Below are 24,119 nucleotides of genomic sequence, written 5' to 3'. Positions count from 1 at the left end.
TTTAAAGAATTGAGGGGCAACCACTGTACAGGGGTATTTACAATATTTGAAAAGTTCAGGGTGGCCATTTGCCCCCTCTCCACCCCACACATGTATATATATATATATATATATATAACTGCTTTGGTAAAAGTAAATAATTATGAAATTTGGTATACATGCGACTAAATATTTAATTGTTGAGCACATGCTAGGGTGGTTGTATGAGCAGCCCGCCGGTGCAAAAAAATACAAAAATACAAAAACAATAGTGATGCTAAATGAATTGTTGGGGACAAAATTATATGAACTTTAATTTTTTTTTCTTTTCTTTTAAATAGTTATTTTTCACCGTGAAATATGGGTGCTTCGTGGGCGTCCATTTTGAACACGTTGGATCAAGCTCAAAAAACAATATTTTTTTTAAATATCTTTATCCTTTTTTACTATGAATATTTTCATGAAATCTAAAAGACTATATTGTTGGATTGTCGATGTGATAATCAATGTAGGCCCAACGACCTTTTTTTAAGTTTTGAAACTTACAAAAATAAATATGTGAGCAGCGGGCAAGAGAGAGAAGCTCTCTCTATTACTGATGTCATTGCCCCACATGTCAAATGTTTGTTGGGCTGTGAGTCAACACGACATAGGGCCTCTGGGCATTGGCCAAAAACGACATCCATTTGAGCATTTCTCAAAAAAAGAAAAATAATAAAAACAGAATTGACTAAAGATTTGTCTTGGATGAGTCAAATAAAAACATTTTAAAATGAATAAAAATTTTCATTTTTTATTCTGTACAAAAGTCTTGTACCCAAATAATTAACTTTTTTGACATGTCTAGATGCATTTTCGAGCTCATGAAGAAAGTAGACAAGTTGATTAAATATTTTGCAGAGTTGAGTTAATGACTTGATTCCATTTAATTTTGGGGGCCTATTCACCTCAAAATTCATTCAAGTTAAGTCCGCTTGAAAACATTTTAGTTAACTCGATGAATTTTAAAACTCTGGCTTAAACAATGAAATTCTATTTGACATGGGAGGGCATTGAAGCAACCAGTTTCAGTTTTTTTTATTTGATGGTGCCTCATGATTCAATGGTTTTACTTAGGGAAAATTACTTTAAGGACCCTCACGAAAGAGTTTTGTTCTAAATAGTCCCTAAGTTTTGGGTGTTAGCTTGACATGATATTTAGTAAACGTTTTCTTTCTTAATGGTCCCTCATACTATCGAGTTCATAATTTTTATTGTCGAACTCGACGTTTTTTCATTTAGTGTTGAGTTCCCTTTTTTTTTTTATTGTCGAACTTGACGTTTTTTTAATTACTGTTTAATTCACCGATTTTATTATATAAAAAGATTTTTTTTTATTTATTGATAAGCTAGGGTTAAAGGGACCTCACCCTGAAAACATTACTACCGAGTGTAGATACAAGTTAAATCTTCCTCAACGATTCTCAAAAGTTCCTGAATAACATTACACATTTCTTCATCAACGAAGAAACCATTTGAAAAAAGTACCCTGTTTCACTAAAAAATCCGCTGCCTGATTTTTTCCTTCCAAACAGATTCAAAAGAACAGTCCACAGAAAGAAGTCTTTGTTATGCAAAAGTTGTGAACTCAACACTAGTAAAACCCACACATTTTCAATTTTTGAGGTTTTTCGACTAAAATCCATGGAAAGATTATTAAAAACTTGAGATAACGACTTCTTTAAATGATTTTAACAAAAAGAACCATTATACATCAATTTTCATCCAAAAACTGAGAAAAAGTGGAAAAAACCCCTAGTTTTTTTACATACACCTTCAAAAAATTTGATAAATCTCTTGAAAATGATTTTTTTTCTTCTTTCTTAAATCCTTTCCGACGAAATAGAATCTCGGAAACTTGATTGAGTGTCAAAATCCAATTTTTGCATGAATACGATGAGCTTGAACGGTTAAGACATTCAATCGTGAGAAATTTAGGAACTGAGGTGCACGGACCATTTACAAAGAAAAATTTATTGAATGTCCTACCAAGTAACTGCTGAAAACTTAGGAACTATTTAGAAAGAATTCCCTTTGCGAGGGTCCTTCAACTAGTTTTCCATTTTATCTAGGTAAGACGACAATGGGGTAATAATGAAAGGAGGTTGCTAGATTAAAATATCAAATTATTGATTTTCCTCTTATGAAGACCATTTAAGGATGATGAGTAATGACAATAATTTAAATGAAAGTGAAAATTAAATCAATTATATTTATGCATTATTCTCATGTAACAATCAAATCATTTTCTAGAAATCACTAATAAATCTAATTGTTTTAATGACCATTCACCAAGGACGGGGTAGGTAAAATTGCAATGAGGCAAGTTGGCTTACAAGATTACTAATGAGCTCTTTCATTTTGGTACATCTTTTTCATGTTTTTGATAAACATATTTTTATCATATATTGCAATTTCAGATTTTGACAAATAATTATAAATAAAATTAATTTAATCTTTGGAAGTAGTGTCATATTTTAAAATTAATTAACAAGTTTTTTTATTCTAAAGTTTTACAGGCTCTCCTTGAGATCTACACCATATGAAACCTTAAATTATATAATATATTGTGGTCCTAACAACTCCAACTTTAATATTTGTTTTATTTATAATTTTTCTAGATTTTTAAAACAAAACAACGACTCTTTTACAAGATATAATATGTGTGTTTTACAAATGTGTTTAATTATTTATGAGGTTGAGGATCTTAGGGAGGAATCCAACTTTTGATTCTGCACACGCAATCCACTGTTCTCCTCCATTATTTGAACATGTTCTAACTTTAGTTTTTCGTTCTCAATCTCCTGTTGTGAACCACAAATACATACAAATTAGTTGCAAAAACCAGGAAACAGCTCATAGAGGTCCCAAGATATAAGAGAGATGCTGACATTTGCTCGAGGTTAGAAACACATGACACTGATTATGCTATGTAGAACAAATGAAAAATGAAAGATTGATTTTCATCTACATAAATTAACAAAGCCTGATCATGCAAAGAAAATCAATATGAGAAAAAAATTGCACTCGATTGGGAAAAAAAAAAACAAAGGTCATCATCTCAGCAGTCAACAGAGACCAGTTTCCACCAAATTTAAAGCCCAACTGGATATATCCATCCACTTGATTTAAGAATATAGTCAGTTTTTAAAAAAGTATTTGCAAACTTCTATAGTTTGGTACTTTAGTTACTACAAAAGTTTTATTAGGAGAAATCCATGTATGGAACAATCCTATATCTGTAATTAATGCAGTTAGAGGGTTTAGATTACTTTTAATAGTTTAACCATGAAATCCATTGTTCTCCTCTAAAAGAAACTAATTCCAGCAAAGAGGAATAATGTGGTAGTAAGATTAACAAAGCAGTATACCATGCGCAGTCATAATGTACATTTTAGAGTAAATTACTATTTCGTGAGATAAATATAACGAAATTCCAATTCGGCTAACTGTTCATTTTAATTCCCCAAACATGATGTACGAGATTGCAGGTTTTTCAAGTGACAATCTAGCTAAAAAATAGCAAACCTGTGAGATAGCCACTTGAAACCTTTGAGATTGTCACTTTGAACCTGCAAGTTAGTCACTTAAGAAACCTGTGAAATCGTTGTTCAAGCTTTGGGAATTAAAATGAACAGTGATCCGAAATTAGAATTTCGTCAAAAGTTGACCACGTTTTGGGAAATTTCTCTACATTTTAATTCAGAAGATAATCCCTCCAAAGAAAAAATTATTCTTAATATGTTAAAGATTTGAAGGTGTGAAATTATCAGAGAATTCCCCTAACCACATGCATGTTCTTTTAATACCAAAATGATAGATGTTAATTGTTTTTATGATAACAATGAAAATGGAAATTGTGGAAGTTCAAGCATATTTTTTCAAAGGTAAGCTGGAATTGATACTCAAGACATCAGAGTTGCATTGCAATATGTCAAAAAACTGAGCTATGAATCGAAGCCTAAAGTTCAAGTAATCAGTAAACCTTCAATATAAAAGTTCTAAATACAGCATTAAAGTAATTCATATGCTTGGATTTTATAGATGACCTTTAAAAAGTACACATTCACACAATGATTCATATGCTGGAAAACAAAGTATATTGCTAGAAGAGACGAGAACGATAAACTTACTTTAAAAACAGGGTAGTCAAGTGTTGGTGTTTCATATACCCCTCCTTCACCGCATACATTTATACCATAGATCCTGCAAGAACATAAAAAAATGAAAACCCCTATTATGGCATAAAACAAATAATACAATCCAACTTGACACACTCTTTCAATGGATGCAAATGGTGCTATAAGTATGCAATATGTTTTCCCAAGTCTTTAGAATAAAATTTCGATGATAATGAGCGTTGTATAATTTAGTAACACCTTACCATGAGTCAAAATTAAGAAATTTGTATCTTACCTTAGAGTCATTAAGCCCCAAAAGATGGGAAATAATATTTTCTCCAAACGGCTATTGTTTTTAACTAGCTGAACTGTCCATTTGTAAGCTCTATAATCAAAATTATCGGCACTTTCTATACACATAGATCTGACACGTTTGTTCTCTGCCCAAGCCAGTCTTACTATATCTTTCACCAAGGTTGTTTCATAATAAATAGGCTCTTCACATGCTATGCCCTTAGCCCACACCTATGTGTGGTCCTACATTGCTCTCTTAGGCATTTTGTAGCGCTTTGGATTCCAAGCAGGTACCAACAAGCACCCACCACCTATTCACATGTGAATTAAGTTAGATTTTTTTTTGTTTGATTGATGTGAATCAAGTTAGATTTATCGATCATGTGATCATGAAACTGTTGGAAAGAATCCTATTGACTGCTGAAACATAGCTCAATCAGAATCCTATTGGAGATAGAATCCTATTGGAGGAACAATTCTTCCTCAAGATAACGTTGCTGAAACGTAACTCAATCTATTGTTGAAACGTAGCTCAATCAAAATTGTGATGGACTTAAGATTCAAGAAGGAATCAGAGATAAACAAGTTTCCTAATAGGAAACTCATTCTCTATTGTAGATTGATTTTATTTACTTATAAATGAGTAATTAAAAACGAAAATAACAAATAGAGAAAACAGAGGAAAAAAAAATGATAAAGAGAATAGAAACTCTCTCTAGTTCTTGAGCGAATTGCAACCCTTCATATCATCAATAATATCCCTCTCCGTTTGCATGTGGATGTAGGCAATTTTCCGAACCATTACAAATCTTGTGTGTGCTCTTGTTCTATGTATGATTTGTTCATTATTTCGTAAAACTAATATTCGTATTGAACCTTTTTTTGCTGTGTAACTCAACAAATTGGTATCAAAGCGCCATGGTTAGCTTCTTGGTGTTCATCAGGAGCTAAGGTAATTGATTTTACCTTAATTCATTGGTTTGGTGATTAGTTTATGAAAGTTGAAAGAACTATGGTGAATTCTAGTGAATTGGTGAATAGTTTTATTGCTTCAACAAGTGGTAAAAAGGGTAACACAACTATGATGCTTTCTAATGCTAAGATCGAAGTCGAGAAATTTATTAGCACAAAAAACTTCGGCATGTGGAGATGTGAGGTCATTGATGCCCTTTGTCAACTCGATTTGGACGAGGTGTTGGAGGAAAAACTGGAGGAGATCGATGATAGTGTTTGGAGTAAGATGAATAAAAGGGCATGTGGCCAAATTAGGTCATGTTTGGCACAAGACATAAAGTACCAAGTTATGAACGAGACTTCGGCTAAGACTATGTGGTCGATGCTGAAAGAGAAGTATCTGGTTAACAGTATTCAAAATCATCTCCATTTGAAGAAGAAGTTTTATCGATTCAGTATGAGGAAGGGTATTTCTATGTTTGAGCATTTGAATGATTTCACCAAGTTACTTGCAGACTTGGCAAATCTTGAAGAGGTTATTGGTGATGAGGACAAAACTTTGTTGTTCTTGAACTCTCTTCCCGAGGAATATGAGCACTTTGTTACTACGATAACCTATGGGAAGGATAGTTTGAAGTATACAGATGTTACGAAGGCGGTGGTCAACAATGAGTACAGGAAAGAGGAGAAACGCGATGGTAACCAGGCGGCGTCAGAAGTATTAGTGACAAGAGGGAGGTCTGTAGACCGTGTTAGGTATAAGGAGAAAAAGAAAGAGAAATCTAGTGGTAACAACTCTCGATTGAAATCGAGAAATCGTAGTTTTGATCGGAAGAAATTGGCAAAGGATCAATGTGCGTTCTATCGGGAGATGGGACATTGGAAAAAGGATTGCCCTGTCCTCTTGAAAAGGAAGCAAGGTGGGAAAGATGGTTCCTCAGTGAATGTTGTTCATCGTGAGGACGGTTCTGATTCTGATTTTTCTTTGGTTGTATCGTCGAGTGTGTGTGTTGCTAATTTGAAGGGATGAATTTTGGATTTAGGTGCTACCTATCATATATGTCCCAAAAGGGAATGGTTTTCTAGCTTTAAGAAGCTAGACTGCGGTACTGTGTTGATGGGAACTGATCAATCCTGTCGCATTTTGGAAATAGGTATGCTCCGTTTTAAGCTGCACAACGGTACAATTAAGGAGTTGGAAGATGTTCGTTGTGTTCCTGTTTTGAAAAAGAATATCATCTCGAAGGGCATTCTTGAGATTGAAGGGTGCAAAGTCGTGTCTGAGAATGGTGTGAGGAAGATCCTTAAAGGATCCATGGTGGTTATAAAAGGGCATAGGAGGAGTAATAATTTTTACTATTTGGATGGTGAGGTTGTTATGGGAGATGTTGCTACTGCGAGAAATGTCGAAACTATTTCCAGAGATACTACAAGGTTGTGGCATATGCGATTGGCACATACTAGTGAAAAGTCTTTGCGTGTTCTAGTAAACCAAGGGTTATTGAAGGGTGCTAAGACGTGCAAGTTAGATTTTTGTGAGCATTGTGTTCTGGGAAAGCAGATAAGGGTGAAGTTTGGCACAGCTATCAATCGTACTCGTGGAATCCTCGATTATGTTCACTCAGATGTTTCAGGACCCTCTAGGAATGCATTGCTTGGAGATATGCATTATTTTGTGTCTTTTGTTGATGATTATTCTAGGCATGTGTGGGTATATACCATGAAACATAAGGATGAAGTCCTAGAGATATTGTTGAGGTGGAAGAAGGCTATGGAAACTCAAACTGGCAAAAAGATCAAAATGCTCCATTCAAATAATGGCGGGGAGTATACTAGTGATCCGCTCCTGCACATATGTCAGAATGAGGGTATTGTTCGACATTTCACCGTTAGAAAGTCACCACAATAGAATGGGGTAGCGGAACGTATGAACCAGACTTTGTTGGAGAAAGTTCGATGTATGTTGTCTAATTCTGGGGTAGGCAAGGCGTTTTGGGTTGAGGCAATCACTTAAGCATGTTACCTAGTAAATAGATTGCCTTCATTTGCAATTGGTGGTAAAACACCATTGGAAGCCTGGTCTGGAGAACCTGCTAATGATTATGACAATATTCGGATTTTTGGGTGTCCAACTTAATATCATGTTTAATAATGGTAAATTGGATCCGCATGCAAGAAAGACGCTTTTTTTGGGTAAGAAGAAAGGGGTAAAATGTTATAAACTTTGGGATCCAGATTACAGAAAGGTAGTTATTAGCTGGGATGTCAGTTTTAATGAGGCTTCTATGTTTAAGTCACAGGACTCTAGGCATGGAGAGAAGAGAACGGGCAAGATATTGCAGCAGGTGGAGATTGATGTGTATTCACCAAATTCTGTTAATTCTGTACCAAGAGATGGTTCACTTACCGATGTGACAGCGAGAATTGGGCAGTTAGCTGATGTCTCGTTTGATCAATACATAGATGAAGAAGAGGTAGATGAAGGTACAGATTGTGAAGTCAATTGCAACTACAAAACCAAAGAGGAATTATAAGCAACCTGGTTGGTATATTAAAGATATGGTACATCCAAAGAAGATGTCAAATATGGAACTTCTTAGTGCAAAGGCTATGGTAGCCTATGCATTACCAATCATTGAAGAAGATGTTCCCTCCACTTATCATAGAGCTGTTTATGGTCCTGAAGCTAACGTTTGTGAAGAAGCAATGAAGGAAGAGATGTTTTCTCTTCATAAGAATGGAACTTGGGAACTTTCTAAGTTGCATAAGGAAAGAAAGCGATTGGGTGTAAGTGGGTGTATACAAAGAAACATGGATCTCAAGAGAATGATGTGCGATTCAAGGTAAGACTCGTAGCCAAGGGCTATGCTCAGAAGGAGGGGATTGACTACAATGAAGTATTTTCTCTAGTGGTGAAGCACTTCTCCACTCGTATCCTTTTGATCTTGGTAGCACAATACAATTTGGAGTTACATCAACTAGATGTGAAAATTGCATTTCTACATGGAAATCTAAATGAGGAGATCTATATGACTAAGTCGAGTGGTTTTAAAGTTTTTGGTAAGGAAGAGTATGTGTGTAAACTGAAGAAGTCATTGTGTAGTTTGAAACAATCTCCAAGACAGTGGTACAAGTGATTTGATCAGTTTATGGTTGGACAGAAGTACAAGAGAAGTCATTATGATCACTATGTCTATTTACGCAAGCTACGTGACAGGTCCTTTATCTATTTGCTCTTGTATGTGGATGATATGCTTATTGCATGCAAGCATAAATGTGAGATTGATAAGTTGAAGAAACAGATGAGTCAAGAATTTGAAATGAAGGATTTGGGTGACGCTAAAAAGATTTTAGGTATGAAGATTGTTCGTGATAGGGAGAAGGGAATAGTTCATCTGTCACAAATGTCATATTTGACGAAGGTACTTGCTCGATTTGGTGTTGATGAAAATACAAAGACTGTGAGTACTCCCCTTACTCCTCATTTTAAGCTTAGGGCTTCAATGTCTCCTACTACTGATGAGGATCGTTTTATATGGGTCACGTTCTTTATGCTAGTGCGGTTGGTATTTTGATGTATGCTATGGTTTGTACTTGACTGGATGTTTCACAAGCAGTTGGGATGGTTAGCAGGTATATGCATGATCCTGGTAGGGATCACTGGAAAGCTGTGAAGTGGATTCTATGGTATCTTAAAGGTACTGTAGACATTGGTTTGGAATTTCGTAAACAGGGTTCTATGGATCAATTTTGTGTTGGTTATATGGATTTCGACTATATGGGTGACTTGGACAAGAGGCGGTCTACTACTGGGTACGTGTTTAGGTGGATGACCGGTTAGTTGGAGGTCAACGTTACAGTCTACTGTAGCCTTGTCGACTACAGAGGTAGACTATATGGCTGTGATGGAAGCTATAAAGGAGTCAATTTGGATGAAGGGTCTTTTGCATGATTTGGGGATCAAGATTGAACATCTTGATGTTTTTTTGTGACAGTCAGAGTGATATCTTCTTGGCAAAGGATCAGGTTCATCATCAGCGCACGAAGCATATTGACGTGTGATACCATTTTGTAAGAGAAATTCTTGAAGAAGGTGAGATTCATTTAAAGAAGATTCGTATAGATGATAATCCTGCTGATATGTTTGCAAAGATTGTTTCAGGGATTAAGTTCAATCACTGTTTGGACTTGGTCCAAATTGTTTATATGGCTTGAGTTGGCCCTTGAGAGGGATTTACAAGAACTACTAGCGGCTTGATCCATTTTATCACAGTACGTAGGCAGCCATTGTTGGTGCAGTCGTTTTTAGTCCTTCAGGACATTTGGGAGATAGGTGTTAATTTTTTGCTGTTTGGGATGCTTGGGGTTCGGCTCAGTTTTGGGAAATCTTCATCGAGGTGGAGAATTGTTGGAAAGAATCCTATTGGAGATAGAATCCTATTAACTGCTGAAACATAGCTTAATCAGAATCCTATTGGAGATAGAATCCTATTGGAGGAGCAATTCTTCCTCAATATAACGCTGCTAAAACGTAGCTCAATCTATTGCTGAAACGTAGATCAATCAGAATTGCGATGGACTTAAGATTCAAGACTGAATCAAAGATAAACAAGTTTCCTAATAGGAAACTCATTCTCTATTATCGACTGATTTTATTTACTTATAAATAAGTAATTAAAAATGAAAATAAAATATAGAGAAAACATAGAGAAAAAAAAAACGATAGAGAGGACAGAAACTCTCTCTAGTTCTTGAGCGAATTGCAACCCTTCATATCATCAATAATATCCCTCTCCATTTGCACGTGGATGTAGGCAATTTGCCGAACCACTACAAATCTTGTGTGTGCTCTTGTTCTATGCATGATTCGTTCATTATTTCGTAAAGCTAATATTCGTATTGAACCTTTTTTTGCTGCGTAACTTAGAAGAGAATGACAAAAGCAATAAAAAAGAAAATAATGTACACAAAACAAAGTATGATTTACATATAAATGGTCCCTATTGTCTTAAAATTCTACCCTCGAGAGTAATTCATCACCACTTGGAAAAAAATTACTGTCCGACAATTCTCCACATGCTTCTATCAAAAGCTCTCCTAAAATCTTAGTTTCTTTGTTCAATTTCACTCTCGCGTGTAACCCTAAGATGAATTATCAAACTATTATATATCACATATACTAAAGTTGTCCCTATCTAATTCACCTAATGATATCGATCAAAAAAAAAAAAAAATTCACCTATTGATGAGTCATTTGGTGGAGCTTTCATTTGGGGACCAAAAGTTTTATCCAAAGTAGTCGTCTTTGCTTAGCCAACTTTGCACTTGTGGAAAAATCATAGTAAGCTATGTCATGTGCAAAAATAAGGAAAAAAAGATAAAATGTTGAAAGCATTAACAATCAAATGTCTGGTCGTTGTCCCATCAAATTGCCTACAATTGTCCCATTTCTTTTTCTTATTCCATGTGTTTTGGATTTTTCATTTTTATGGGCTATTTATTTTCTAGCTGATGATCATGTTATGATTTTAATTAATACTAGAGGACGAACCATATTAGCTATTTTATGGTGTGTGTGGAAAGAGAGAAACCCTAGAGTCTTTGTAAAGGAAAATGATGAATGAGGTAATTTTAGACATAAAAGCAACTTTGTTTCTTTAATTTGGTTCAAGTTGAACAAGGATTTCAAAAGGAAAATGCTACTTAGTAAGCCTAATCTTCGATCAATAATATCCCTATATATATATATATATATATATATATATATATCTATATCAGAAAGAAAAACAAATTAATCTCTATGGTACCTCCAATATAGATAAGAAATTTATCGAAACTGTTAAGTGACATAGACTCAGAACTAGAGAAGCTATCGATATGGTGATAGTGAAGTAGAACGAATACTCACATGTGATGCAGTAAAGTACGCAATCATGTTAAGTGCAATACCCCACCAAGCAGTGCCAAAAATATATCCAGAGAAGGTTTGCATACAACGTAAGAGGCAGACGGAGTGGTAGATTTTTGGGAGATATTGGAAAAGGAACGTTATCAAGAACACCGTCGTCACCATTGTCGTTGATCCTCTTTCCAACAGAGAGGGAATTGCTACCCATAGCATAATCTGCGAAAAAAAAAAAAAAAAATTGTGATTAATCCTTGATAAAGTCAAGAAGGATTTATTGAAATAATAATGATTAAGTAAGGTATATAAAATTATAAATTATATGAATTATCTAATTTAGAAGATATGTAAATATAATTCATTGAATTTATGTGATTATTATAAATTATATAAATTATTTAATTTAGAAGAGATGTTAATATAATTCATTGAATTTATGTGATTATTACCTATCTAAATCCATTTCTAATTTCAAGTGGGAAGATTGCATATGATGACCTAGAAATTAGAAAGGGGTATTCTTTATTGTATAAAAAAAATACTTAGTACAAATGGAGATCATTAGACCTTTGGAATGCAAATAATTGAGTACAATAGTAATTTTCAAATATTTTTACTATCCTAGCAAGAAATTTGATGAAAACTATTTATTCTCATAAGTATTTAATATTTATTTTTAACTCATTTTTTAATATATAAGAGTATGTGTGAATCTTTTTTACTTACATTTAGGTATGTAGTCACAAAATGGTGGACCAATTATTGTAGTTCATAGGATTGTCGTACATATCTTAAGTTAACCATGTCGTTCATCTGCATATGATTGAAATTATAAGAAAAGTAAACTGACACTAGATTTTCTAGAAGATTTGATTTATGTAAGAATGAACTTTAAAATGAAGATCAGTTGTGATGATCTTGAGAAGCAAGACAAAAATAAACAATCCTAAGCATTTTAGACTGCTTCTTGAAAAAGTAGATGTACTCCAGAGGAGTTCAAAAAAAAAAAACAGATGAAGCTACTACAAGTAATTGTGAAGATAATATTTTTCACGAATTATTTGGGCTTAGATAATGGACCTTTTCTATTTTGGATGTCTTAATTTCAGAGTTTGGTAACTTGATTAGTAAATATGTCTTATTTTATTTTATACTTTATTTGAATTGGTTAGTAGGAAAATCAGAATTCTGAATTTTTAAATTTATATATATCATGTGGATGTGAATTGTGGACCTGCTTTATTTTAGATTTGGATGTTTTTAATTTTATTTTGGTTGCTTGAACTGTTGATTTGATCTATTTGTGTCTTATTCTGTTTTATTGAATAAAGATTAACATAAAAGGTAATAGGCTACATTTATTGATATGTATAGCCGAATTTTTACATTTTTTGGAGTGCTAAGCTCGAATTATACCCAAACTATTTCTATCATTCTCCAATTTTTGCTGAATTTTTCAACAAACTATTAGATGACTTTTCCGAATTGTACCTGATTTACCATACTTTTGCCGTAAACCAAATTTCTAACCATGGTCAGATTTCTAGGATAGCCCTCAATAGGTTTATGCAGGGGCGGATTTAGAGTGGGGCAATGGGGGCACTTGCCCCCGTAAGAATTTTCAAACCTTCTTTGGAGTAATGAACTACTGCTCTCCCAATTTGTTTTACACTCTTAGTTGCCCCCACAAAATAGTTTCCATTGTTATGTTGCCCACAAAAAAAAAATTACAATCTTCGTTGCCCTCACAAAAAAACTTCCTCTCTTACATTGCCCCCACATGAGTTAAATCCTGGCTCCGCCCCTAGGTTTATGAACTAATTACCTTCGATATCTATTGTGGGAACCTCCTCATCTTTAACTTATCTTCAATTTTTACTTCTCAACTGTCATTTATGTTTCGTTGAAATGAAGGAAGATCATTCAATGAACAAGAAGTTTGTCATGAGAATTCAATTGTAGATGCTTTAAGTCAGTCTTGTCTCACAAAAATAATGTCAGATTTTAGATATAATGCAGTGGAATCAATTATCCCATTTTGGCTGGTTTTTCCCTTTACATGACTTCTAGTACCTTACAATTTCTCATATCACCTGATTTTTCCCCCAAGAAATCATTGTTTTCATTGTCAAGAAACTTTATTTGATTTATTTATTCAAATTGCTAGACAGTTTTAGATTTTAGCTCCAACAGAAAATTTGTCTCCGGATAATAGCTCATGAACACCCACTTCTACTCATGAAAGACAGTACTTTTACTGTTGAAGTTTCTCTATTTGTGTATGGTAGGCCAGTTACAAAATGTCAGACATGAATCCCGAGGATGTCAAGGGCCAGAACATGCAGAGGATTGTTATAGATACTGGTTAGTGCACATGGTTTCTAAAAACTAATAGTATTGTTGACCTTGTCTTCTACGGCATAGTGACAAAATCTACGATTTTTTTCTTCTTCAAAAAATCATGATTTTAAATGTTGTCTATTAAATCACAATTTTTTTCAAAAAGTCATGAAGTTTTTGAAAAAATATTTGATTTTTCAAAAAATCACTATTAATCGTGATTTAATTAACAATTTTTTTGAAAAAATTATAGATTATTTTTATTTTTAGTAGTTTTGAAGTGTTGTTTTATCATTTAGTATATGAAATACATTTTTGTTCTTAAAAAGATAATTTTTATTTATTAATTTTTCCAATGTTTTCTTTTTCTGAAGCTTTCTATTTCTGAATTATTCCCGAATCCTGACTTTGTCACTATGTTCTACAGGAGGTAATGATCAAGAAGAAGTACAGAGGATTATTACCCAAGAAGCCTCCGTTAATATCCAAGGTAACAATTCTTTTCCTGGTTCTTAAATTTAATAACAAATGTGGTTTGTTCTTAATTGGGTATTGGGAAAGGTATTAGTCTTTTGTTTCATGTAAGCTCCACTTTGTAATGATGACTAACCGTTTGTTGTGTGCTTCAAACATGAGTTTGAGTGAGTGCCATGTCAAATTAAATGCCTAATGTCTTGGTGTACTGAATTGGATGCCAACAACAGCAAGGAACACCTTTAGATCAGAAGCCCAAAGGACCACTCGAGGCACTTCGGCCGAAATTGCAGGTATTTTCTATCAGCTTTCCACATAAGAACTTATTTCTGCCACAAACACACCTGGCCTTCTTTCTATTACTGTTTAGTCTGTTATCCATGGCATTATAACACAAAATCCAGTCAAAGACGAAATAGATACATGCATAGACATGTGCATCCATGTGTTCTTGGTATTGATTCCATCTACTGGGACCCTCAAGAGTTGTCATATCTTACACCACCATATTATATTTCCTGTGCTGCAAAGACTCTAGTGATGGGGAGGCTCAGGTTGCATCTACAAATAACACATTTGTTGACACTCCTTACTGGTTTAATTAACCTAATTAACTATAAAAAATGGTCATGACAGCATAACTGAAGTCTAAAGTCCGAAACCTATGTCAATCTCTTCTCTTCTCGTGCCCTTTTTTAGAATTCATTTGTTAAAGAAGCATCATTCATTAAGGTAAAATGTGTCACTAACTTACTTGGTTGAATGTGTCTCTGGATGCATGAAGCCAAAAAAGATAGATTACAAATGCACATGGTTTGGTTGAATGTGTATCTTGGATGCATGAAAAACAAAAGAAGAGGAAAGTCTTTCATAGATTACAAATGCACATAGTTTTGTACCGCCATGTCCATGCAACACATACGTGTTGAATGTATAGTTTCCTCCACTCTCGGGTGTGTCAAGCCCCATGACCCTCTTATACTCATAGTTCTCCCCCTTTCCAACAGATCGATCTTTTGGAATAGTTGATTGGTTAATATGGTATCAAAGCACTAGGGTTGTATAGTTCACAAGTTCGATTCTTGCCACCCTTATGGAGGGTGGTAGAGGGGTTGTTGAGTGTATATTTTCCTCCACTCTCGTGTGTGTCATACCCCAATTAAACCCCGTGGCTCTCTTATATTCATAATTCCCCGTCTCCAACAGATTGGTCTTTCGGAGTAGTAGGTTTGTTGACAATAAGTATATATGGATCCTCTAACAGGATTTTGTACTGACATTGCCTTTTATCTTTTCTTCTCTTTTATGTTTTTTAATTAGCCCACACCACACCAGCAAGCGAGATCCAGGAGATCAGCTTATGCTCCTCCAGATGACGGTGAAGGTGAAGGTGAGCACAGTTGATGACTCCATTCCAAAATGCCATATGTTTGTTGTTCTATTGATTGAATACAGTTCCATTTTTCCCCCCTCTCATAGATGGGGGCAATAACAACAATGCCGATTCAGAGGACCAGAGCTGATGCAAGCAATCCTTGGTGAGACCTCCACGTCCATCCACGTCAATGATCCAATGGTGACATCTTTTCTGATGTTTCCTTGAATAAGAAATACAGAATGATCGTCATACTTGTTGTAAGAGTGAGCCCATGTTGGCCCTTACTGAGTGTACTGTAAACTCTATATTCACATATCATTAAGATACACCTAACAGCGTAAAACTTATCATAGAAACTATTGTTCTGGGATCAGATGGTAGAATTTTGTAGGTAGATTAGAATATGTTGTGCTCATGACTTATTGGTATGGTCAAGTGCAATGGCAGCAAACTTGTTTGCCCTCACTTCATCTTTGCTTTCAATTGTCACCGACATGGTGTGTGATTTCATCTTTAGAGTCAGAACCAAGTCAGTCCTATGTGTCTTTTTACATCGTTTGTTTTACCTTTAAATGAAAAGGGTAATTTTGGGATGCCCCTCCAGGGTCTGTGTGATTGCAGAGAATTTGTATTCCTCAAGGAAGGTCGTCTTAGTAAAACGAATTTTTCCCTTGGATAGCACTTCCGAGGAAAATGTCGAAAAGAGAGCTGGATTTTAGTTTTGGGAAACACAATGTGCAATTATACACCTAAAATCAGAATATTTTTCAGGGAAAATCATTTTTTCTACAATTTACCATGTGCAATCACATGGGGCCTGGTGAAAATCCTGCCCCCAATCGATTTCTAGGCTTCCAAAGGAAGGATAGAAATGCAAAGAAGTTCCAGATTAAGCTTTTTACCTTGTCATTTCATCTACGTAACTGCCATAAAAAATAAGAGGTTGAAGATGAACGAGACATACACATTGACAATGGTTGATTGCGAACCATCTACATGTCTCCTCTGTTTTGTCAACTCTGAAAACGTAAGTGGTTCCTACGAACATAGACCAGAACAAGATTGCACTACTTGATAGAAGTAGGAAACGTCAGTTAAGCCTACGTCAGCCAGTACTCGCTTAATTGACTATACTACACTTTCTCTTCGAGTGTGACAAAACTATAAAGAAGTATGCCCCCTTCCATTCGGCCCCCTAATCGGAGGCCTACACCTGTCCCGAATCTAGTGCCCATGCGGTCACATAAGAGCACACACACACACCTGTGTTGAATTTAGAAGCTTGAAGAGGGTTCCCGTTCGGTTTGGTCACATTTGAGCCCTTCACTCACTACTTGATTCATTACGGGTTCACTCTTCCAAGCCCTTGTGCAGGAAGCACGAAGTCCAAGAGTGGGATTCTTACGTTAGGAGCGTCGTAAATATATGTTAGCTTATTATGTCAAACATTTAATTTTCACGAACATTCTGATCGTACTCAAAAGATCAATTGGGTTTGTTAGACGAACCGATTTTATTATAAAATCTGGTGGAACCCAATCAGACCATCAGTTCAGTCCAATTTTTAAACACTGCTCTTTATAGTTACACTAGTATAGAAACATTATAGATATATTTTCATAAAAAAACTACGAAAAAAAGTGAAGAAAACCTAGTTTTTTTTTACATACCTCTTCAAAATGTTTGAAAAAATCCTTGAAAATGATTTTTTTCTTCTTTCTTAAATCCATTATGACGAAATAGAGTCTTCGATTGAAGTATAAAAAATCCAATTTTTGGATGAATATGAGCGTTTGAACGGTTAGGGCATTCAATTGTGAGAAATGTGGGAGGTGATGTCCAAAGAATATTTAGAAAGAAAAAGTTTATTAAATATCATGCCAAGCAACCTCAAAAAACTTAGGGATTATTTAAAAAGAATTCCCCACGCGAGGGTCCTTGAACTAATTTTCCCTTTTATCTAGGGAGGACATCAATGGGGTGATAATGAAAGGAGGTCGCTAGATTAAAATATCAACTTGTTGATCTTCCTCCTATGAAGACCATTTAACGGTTTGGATCTAACGATGATCAGTAAGGACAATAATTAAAATCAAAGTAAAAATTAAATCATTTATATTTGTGCATTATTCTCAGGTAAAAATCAAATCATTTTCTAGAAATCACTAATAAATCTAATTCTTTTAATGAACATTCACCAAGGGTGGGGTACGTGAAATTGCAATGAGGTCTTTTCATTTTTCATGTTTTTGACAAACTTATTTTTATCATATATTGCAATTCTAGATTTTGTCAAATACCCTGAATGACTTAGTTCAGTAATTATATATAAAATTTATTTAATCTTTAGAATTAGTGTCATATTTTAAAATTAATTAACAAGATTTTTTATTCTAAAGTATTACAGGCTCTACTTGAGACCTATACCATGTGAAACCTTAAATTATATAATACAAAGAGGTCATAATAACTCCAAATTTCATATTTGTTTTATTTATTATTTTTTAGATAATTAAAACAAACAACAACTCTTTTACAAGATAATAATTGAAGGGAGAGGAAAGTTGGTCCGCCAATTACAATATTTTGCCAGAGACCAAAATACCTTAAAAGCGTACCTTAAAAGTAGGAGTAAAATAGGAAATTGTCCTCAAGTTAGAATACTAAAGTGGGAAAAGGGAGAAAGAAACATTGAATGTTTGTTATTGAAATTTAGGAGAAGAAGAGGGTTTGCTTGTTTGATCCATCAAAGAAGGGAAAATGGCGATCCATTCATGTTTCAATGCAACATCCCATGATGATGATGGAAGCATGTATTCTTCACCAATTCCTTTGATTGGCTTATATACAGCGGCCGCCACTTCGGTATGTTTTCTGTTTATGATTTGTGATCTATTAAATGGGTAGCATAATAGGAAGCCATGGATTCCTTGTCGATTCTTCTCACTCAACTCACTTACACTCACTCTCTCGCCATAGCTACAAAGCTTCCTGTAGATCTCACTAGTTCAATGCCTTCTGCTCAAGATCAACTATCCAAACTTACTGGCACTGTCTTAATATGCATTTCTATGAGTTTTTTCTCATCTTCACTTCTAACTCAGAGTGATTCTGAATGCTTTTACAATATCATCTCCTTGAGCATTTTCGTAGTAACTGTGATTGTCAATGTTTGTATACAGATTTTCACAGGTGTGATCTTCTCATTCCTTGTAGAACATGTCATAATTATGTCCTGCATGCTATTATTACTCGGAGTGTTGTGGTCCTCGTTCAAAATAAATCACTTTCTTGATATGTCCTCATATTCTAACACTGATGATCAACTTAAAAAGAGTGACCCTTTAAATTCAGAGAGTAAGAATATGGTACATAGATTGAAATTGTTTTATGTATCCCACTATAAAAAAGATGCTGAGATTCTAATCGGCAATGAAATTTTTGTGTTCAGTACGGGCATATTGTCCACACGTTGCACACTCGTTCTCTCACAAGCCGTATTTCGATCACTTGTTCTTAAGGACGTGGAGTTTCAATGTGGAATTTCTGCTTATAAATGGTCAATGTGGATGGTGGTTTCAACTCAAATTTTCACTGTCCTAATAGGAAGTATAGCAAGTGTATTGAGATGGTGGTTTAAATTCAAAATCTATGAAGAAATAAAATTTTCTGATGTTTACTTCTTCCCTTCTTCCTGGGTTTCATCGTCTTTGATAAAGCTCCGCAATTTAGCATTTTTTAAAATCTTTAGAATGAGCCTCATGTTTATCTTTCAAATGATCGCAACGAATGGCCTGTGGATCTTACACATATTGACCATGGCATTGTTTTGCTTGAGTTATCTCTTATCTTTGGTGTTAATGGTGTGTTTGATGGCAATCCCTAAAGTTTCTTTTGGTAAACAAAGAAACAATGAAATAGTCCATATGGATATGCAAGAGTGGATACAAGGAAATTGTGAAAAAGAGATAAAGAGATTGATGGAGAAACATGAAAATGATTATCCCACTCATCTAATCCAATTGCTTTCCAAAACTACTCCATCTGAAGAGTCAACTACCAATACGATGTCTAGTTCACATGAGAACAAATTCTCTTTTCTTTTATTGGTAATCATTACAAGAGTTGCTATCGTTGCTCTACCAGATACCCTTATTTCTTCTCTAGTTCAAAGCTTAGATGAAGCCTTCGAAATCATTTGTTTCATTGACGAGAAAGTGAATGCCAAAGACATGGATTGCAAGAGGAGATGTGCAACGGCAAAAGAATTGTGGATGAATAGGGACAATGCATGCCATTGGTTTCATACGAGATTCATTAAACCCACGGTTAAAAAATGTTATTCACCATCGTTTAAGAATTCTATGGATGGAGGTTCTCGATCGCAACTTCAATTGGACATACGTTGTGCACTTGGGGTTATTAAAGAATTAAAAGTGACATCTAGTGAAACTTGGTGTTTCATTGATCAATATCTAAATCCAAGCGGCGTTATAAACATCTTCTATGAGTTTATCATCGGACAGGAGCCTCAGAGAACATACACGTCAATCAACGAGTTATATGTTCACATGGAACACATATTCGTGGACATATTGCACTTTTTCCTCCCTCAACTCCCACTTGCCATATTCAAACATGTTCTCGAGGGTCCCATTATAGAACGTGAAGAAAGAGCAGGATTTGTCTTGAAATTCCTTTGCAAACTTGAACCGTTAGAGCATAAAATTCGTTGGTCATTTCCGGATGGAACTGGCATTACTAGATTTATAACTGTTGATCCTGCAATAGACACTCAGCGTATCGAACTAGTGGAACAAAATGTAGATGTTACTCCTACAATGAGTGAAGATTGGGAAATTCCAGAACTTGTTTGAACAACATGTCATGTAAGTACATTTTTTGTTTTTGATTTTAATTTTTAATTTTACAGTATTGGTTGAACAAATTTCTTCTTTTTTTCCTTAATTATGACGATCTTTTATTTTGATTAATTAGTAATCTAGTCCCATGGATCCTTCTACAGGTTGTGGCGTGTGCATGCTTTTTTAATAGACAGTGTCCTAGCATACATGTTGGAGAACATCGATGTTTTATGAGGCTTTATTACGTTGAGATTAATTCGTTCACTCCATTTTATTTCAAGTATGTCCAGGCTGGCATGTTGTGCAAAGTGTCATGTATTTTTTTTATTATTATTTAAATTTCTTTTTATTTGTGTTCATCATAGTTCCTATAGCTTTCCCTTGTTTGATCTAAAAGGGTACAAAATTAGGAAACATATTTGAATATTTGTAATGTATAATTGGGTGATGCGAAATATTGGTAGTTTGTTTGTCTCTTAGCCATATATCCAAGTAGGAACTATGCTACGATGGATGTTATTAAGTGAGAGAAACCATGTTATGTGTGTTTGTTTAATTTCTCTTAAATATATAAATCAGATTTATTTTACATTTAAATGATTAGTTTTATATATTTTAAAATTAGTTAAAAATGTTTTTTCTTTCAAATTACTCCAGATTCCTTCAGATCCATACCATTTGAGATGAAATTTGCTGAAATTGCCCTTCTATCTGGGCTTACCAAGTCAAATAAAATTAAAACTCGAAATATATTTGAAACCTTCACATATCATAGGGAAACTAACTTTAATTTTTCTCAGTCAGACTTCGTACATTAGTTTGATAAGAGGTAAATTGGCTTATGGTTCTTGATTCATATTTTGATCAAGTACTTGTGATCTCTAAGGTAGATTATATTTTGACTATCCTGTCAAGACATATATCCTACTTTTAGGTGGGGTGTTGAAAAATTTTTGCCCACAATTATTAATTTTCTATTAAGGTGAATTAATAGATGCTAAATAATAAAAATCATATTTTATATATATCACAAATATTTAATTATTAAAAATAGATTATTTTGTTTCAAAAATAATTAAAACCGGATGACTTGGTTAAATTTTCATAAACTTGACCGAGATTTTCAAAATATCATTAGGTGATTCATTTTGGATCTTGAGTTAGTCAATTTCACCGGTGATACACAATGAATTTCTTGTAATCCACCAAATTGTCATGGGCTCCTATAAGTTTCAAAACCATAGCATATGAACACACATAAATATTGCAATGTGATCCACTTTAGTTCTTTGTCTCAAAAAATAAGGAAAGTAAACTAAATCCTTTCTTGATGAATGTAAGTGTTTGTTCTATAGAAATCATTGAGATGCTTATTATAGACAATGTAGTAGATATTGTCATTAATTAATTTGTTCAATTGTTATTATAATAATCAATTGAAATTATGCCCATTTGAAGTTAATATATAGTGAATATTTTTTTTTTCCTACTTAAATTTCTTATTGTAAAGCCTAACCCAAATTATGGGTCCAAGGGAACCATATTATTTAAATGGGTCCCGTTCGGCACCCAATCATTTACCCAACAATTTGCCCAACATGTTTTGTCCTACATGGGTTAGAAGTTTTGGAATAGGTTGATTTTTGGTGAGGATGATCTCTACAGTGAGGAGATCATTCTCACCAAAACTCAGTCCATTCCAAAACTTCTAACCCCATCACAAATGGTTTACAAAAAATGGACGGTCCACGATTTTTCAACTTGTAAACATAGGGTTAGAAGTTTTTGAATGGGCTGATTTTTGGTGAGGATGAACTTTACAGTTAAAAATCATCCTCACCAAAAATCAGCCTATTCCAAAACTTCTAACCCATGTAGGACAAAACATGTTGGGCAAATGGTTGGGTGCTAAAACATTTCCCTATTTAAATTAGTTACTTTCTACAACCATTAGTATACATATCATAAGGATTGAAGAGTTTGAAGATGATTATTTTTTGTGGAAAGATCATGGTTTTGGTTACAAATTAAAAAAATGGCATTATTGTCATTTGTTATTAATTTATTAGAGAAGATTGAGATCAAGAGGAGCACGTGATCAGTTTGGAACATAGCTGTATCCCAAATAATCTTGGAAGGTAATCTCTAAAATATTTAAAGAATTGAGGAGCAACCACTGTACAGGGCTATTTACAATATTTGAAAAGTTCAGGTTGGCTATTTGCCCCCACTCCACCCCATACATACATATATATATATATATATATATATACATATATATATATATATATATATAGAGGGTCCCGTTCAGCACCCTAAGTTTTACCACACACTTTAACAAATGCGTTTTGTCCTACATGGGTTAGAAGTTTCGGAATGGGCTGATTTTTGGTGAGGATGATCTCCATGGTGAGGAGATCATCCTCACCAAAAATCAGCTCATTCCAAAACTTCTAACCCCATCAAAAATGATTTACAAAAAATGGACGGTCCACGATTTTTCAACGTCTAAACATGGGGCTAAACATTTCGGAATAGGCTGATTTTTGGAGAGGATGATCTTCTAATCATAGAGATCATCCTCACCAAAAATCAGCCCATTCCAAAACTTCTAACCCATGTAGGACAAAAAACGTTTGTTAAAGTGTGTGGTAAAACTTAGGGTGCTGAACATTTCCCATATATGAATAGAAGTTTTGAAAATATCAGCTCATTCCAAAACTTCTAACCCCATATATGAACAAACCGTCAAATATGGGCCTTTTTCACATAGTGTTGTGGTGGTGGTTCTGTTTTGAAGTTTGGCTTTGATTCTCTTTTAATATATCTATGTAAGATTACTAGACCAGCCTTAATGTCATTTTGATGGTTTATTAGCATGTTAAAGATTATATATTTTCTATTATTTATGGTTACCAACTAATGAATGTTTTGCACTTCAACTGGGAAGCCACATACAAACAATCAGCTTGACTCTGAATTTTCTCTGGTGGATCTCAAGATTTTTTAATGGGTTTTAATCCATCCAGACCTGGCCTGCATGTGAAATTAATATGGATGATCAAAACACCCTTATCTTCAATTTAATTTTGATAGAAACCTTTTGTTTTGTTTCTTAAAACCTCCTATTTTAACCTATTAAACTTTTCAAGCTTACTTGAATTCATCCTCTTCAACTTTTCCTAAAAACAATATTTACCATATAAATTAACTTAAGGAGAAATATATATATATATATATATATATATATATATATATATATATATATATATATATATATATATATATATATATATATATATACTTACTTGAATTCATCCTCTTCAACTTTTCCTAAAAACATATTTATCATATAAATTAACTTAAGGAGAAATATATATATATATGAGTAGCGTTCAATGGCCAAAATGTGGTTAGAAGTTTTGGAATAGGCTGATTTTCAGTAAGGATGATCTCTATGGTGAGGAGATCATCATCACCAAAAATCAGCCCATTCCAAAACTTATAACCCCATCAAAAATGATTTACAAAAAATAGACGGTCCACGATTTTTCAACTTGTAAATTAACTTACGTTTGAAGATCATCCTCTCCAAAAATCAGCCCATTCCGAAATGTTTAGCCCCATGTTTAGACGTTGAAAAATCGTGGACCGTCCATTTTTTGTAAATCATTTTTGATGGGGTTAGAAGTTTTGGAATGAGCTGATTTTTGGTGAGGATGATCTCCTCACCATAGAGATCATCCTCACCAAAAATCAGCCCATTCCGA

The 24,119-nt window shown here is 34.2% G+C and overlaps 1 protein-coding gene and 2 long non-coding RNA genes across 3 annotated transcripts; 2 read left to right on the top strand and 1 right to left on the bottom strand.

Annotated features, from left to right (window-relative positions):
* Window positions 1-2,550: 2,550 nt before the first annotated feature.
* On the bottom strand, window positions 2,551-4,691 carry LOC147405822 (uncharacterized). The gene is made up of 3 exons (XR_015176106.1): window positions 4,435-4,691; window positions 4,152-4,224; window positions 2,551-2,822 (listed from the first exon to the last, which is right to left on the bottom strand). It is a non-coding gene; the product is annotated as an uncharacterized LOC147405822 (long non-coding RNA).
* A 9,491-nt stretch (window positions 4,692-14,182) lies between these two features.
* Window positions 14,183-15,941, top strand: LOC147405821 (uncharacterized). Its single transcript, XR_015175749.1, has 3 exons — window positions 14,183-14,399; window positions 15,427-15,496; window positions 15,586-15,941. It is a non-coding gene; the product is annotated as an uncharacterized LOC147405821 (long non-coding RNA).
* Window positions 15,942-18,059: 2,118 nt separating this feature from the next.
* On the top strand, window positions 18,060-20,450 carry LOC147405820 (uncharacterized). The gene is made up of 2 exons (XM_086432738.1): window positions 18,060-18,349; window positions 18,936-20,450. Exon 2 carries the CDS (start codon window positions 19,048-19,050, stop codon window positions 20,359-20,361), a length of 1,314 nt encoding a protein of 437 aa, XP_086288864.1. The 5' UTR covers window positions 18,060-18,349; window positions 18,936-19,047; the 3' UTR covers window positions 20,362-20,450.
* The last annotated feature ends 3,669 nt before the right edge of the window (window positions 20,451-24,119 follow it).

This window comes from Akebia trifoliata, chromosome 3 (genome assembly GCF_017979445.1).
Source record: "Akebia trifoliata isolate Shusen 1 chromosome 3, ASM1797944v1, whole genome shotgun sequence".
Taxonomy (NCBI): Eukaryota; Viridiplantae; Streptophyta; class Magnoliopsida; order Ranunculales; family Lardizabalaceae; genus Akebia; species Akebia trifoliata.
This window is presented reverse-complemented; position numbering and strand designations above follow the sequence as displayed.

What these genes read in the sequence shown, in the direction of transcription:
- LOC147405820 (XM_086432738.1), top strand. Translation starts at nt 19,048, where the DNA reads ATGTGGATGGTGGTTTCAACTCAAATTTTCACTGTCCTAATAGGAAGT.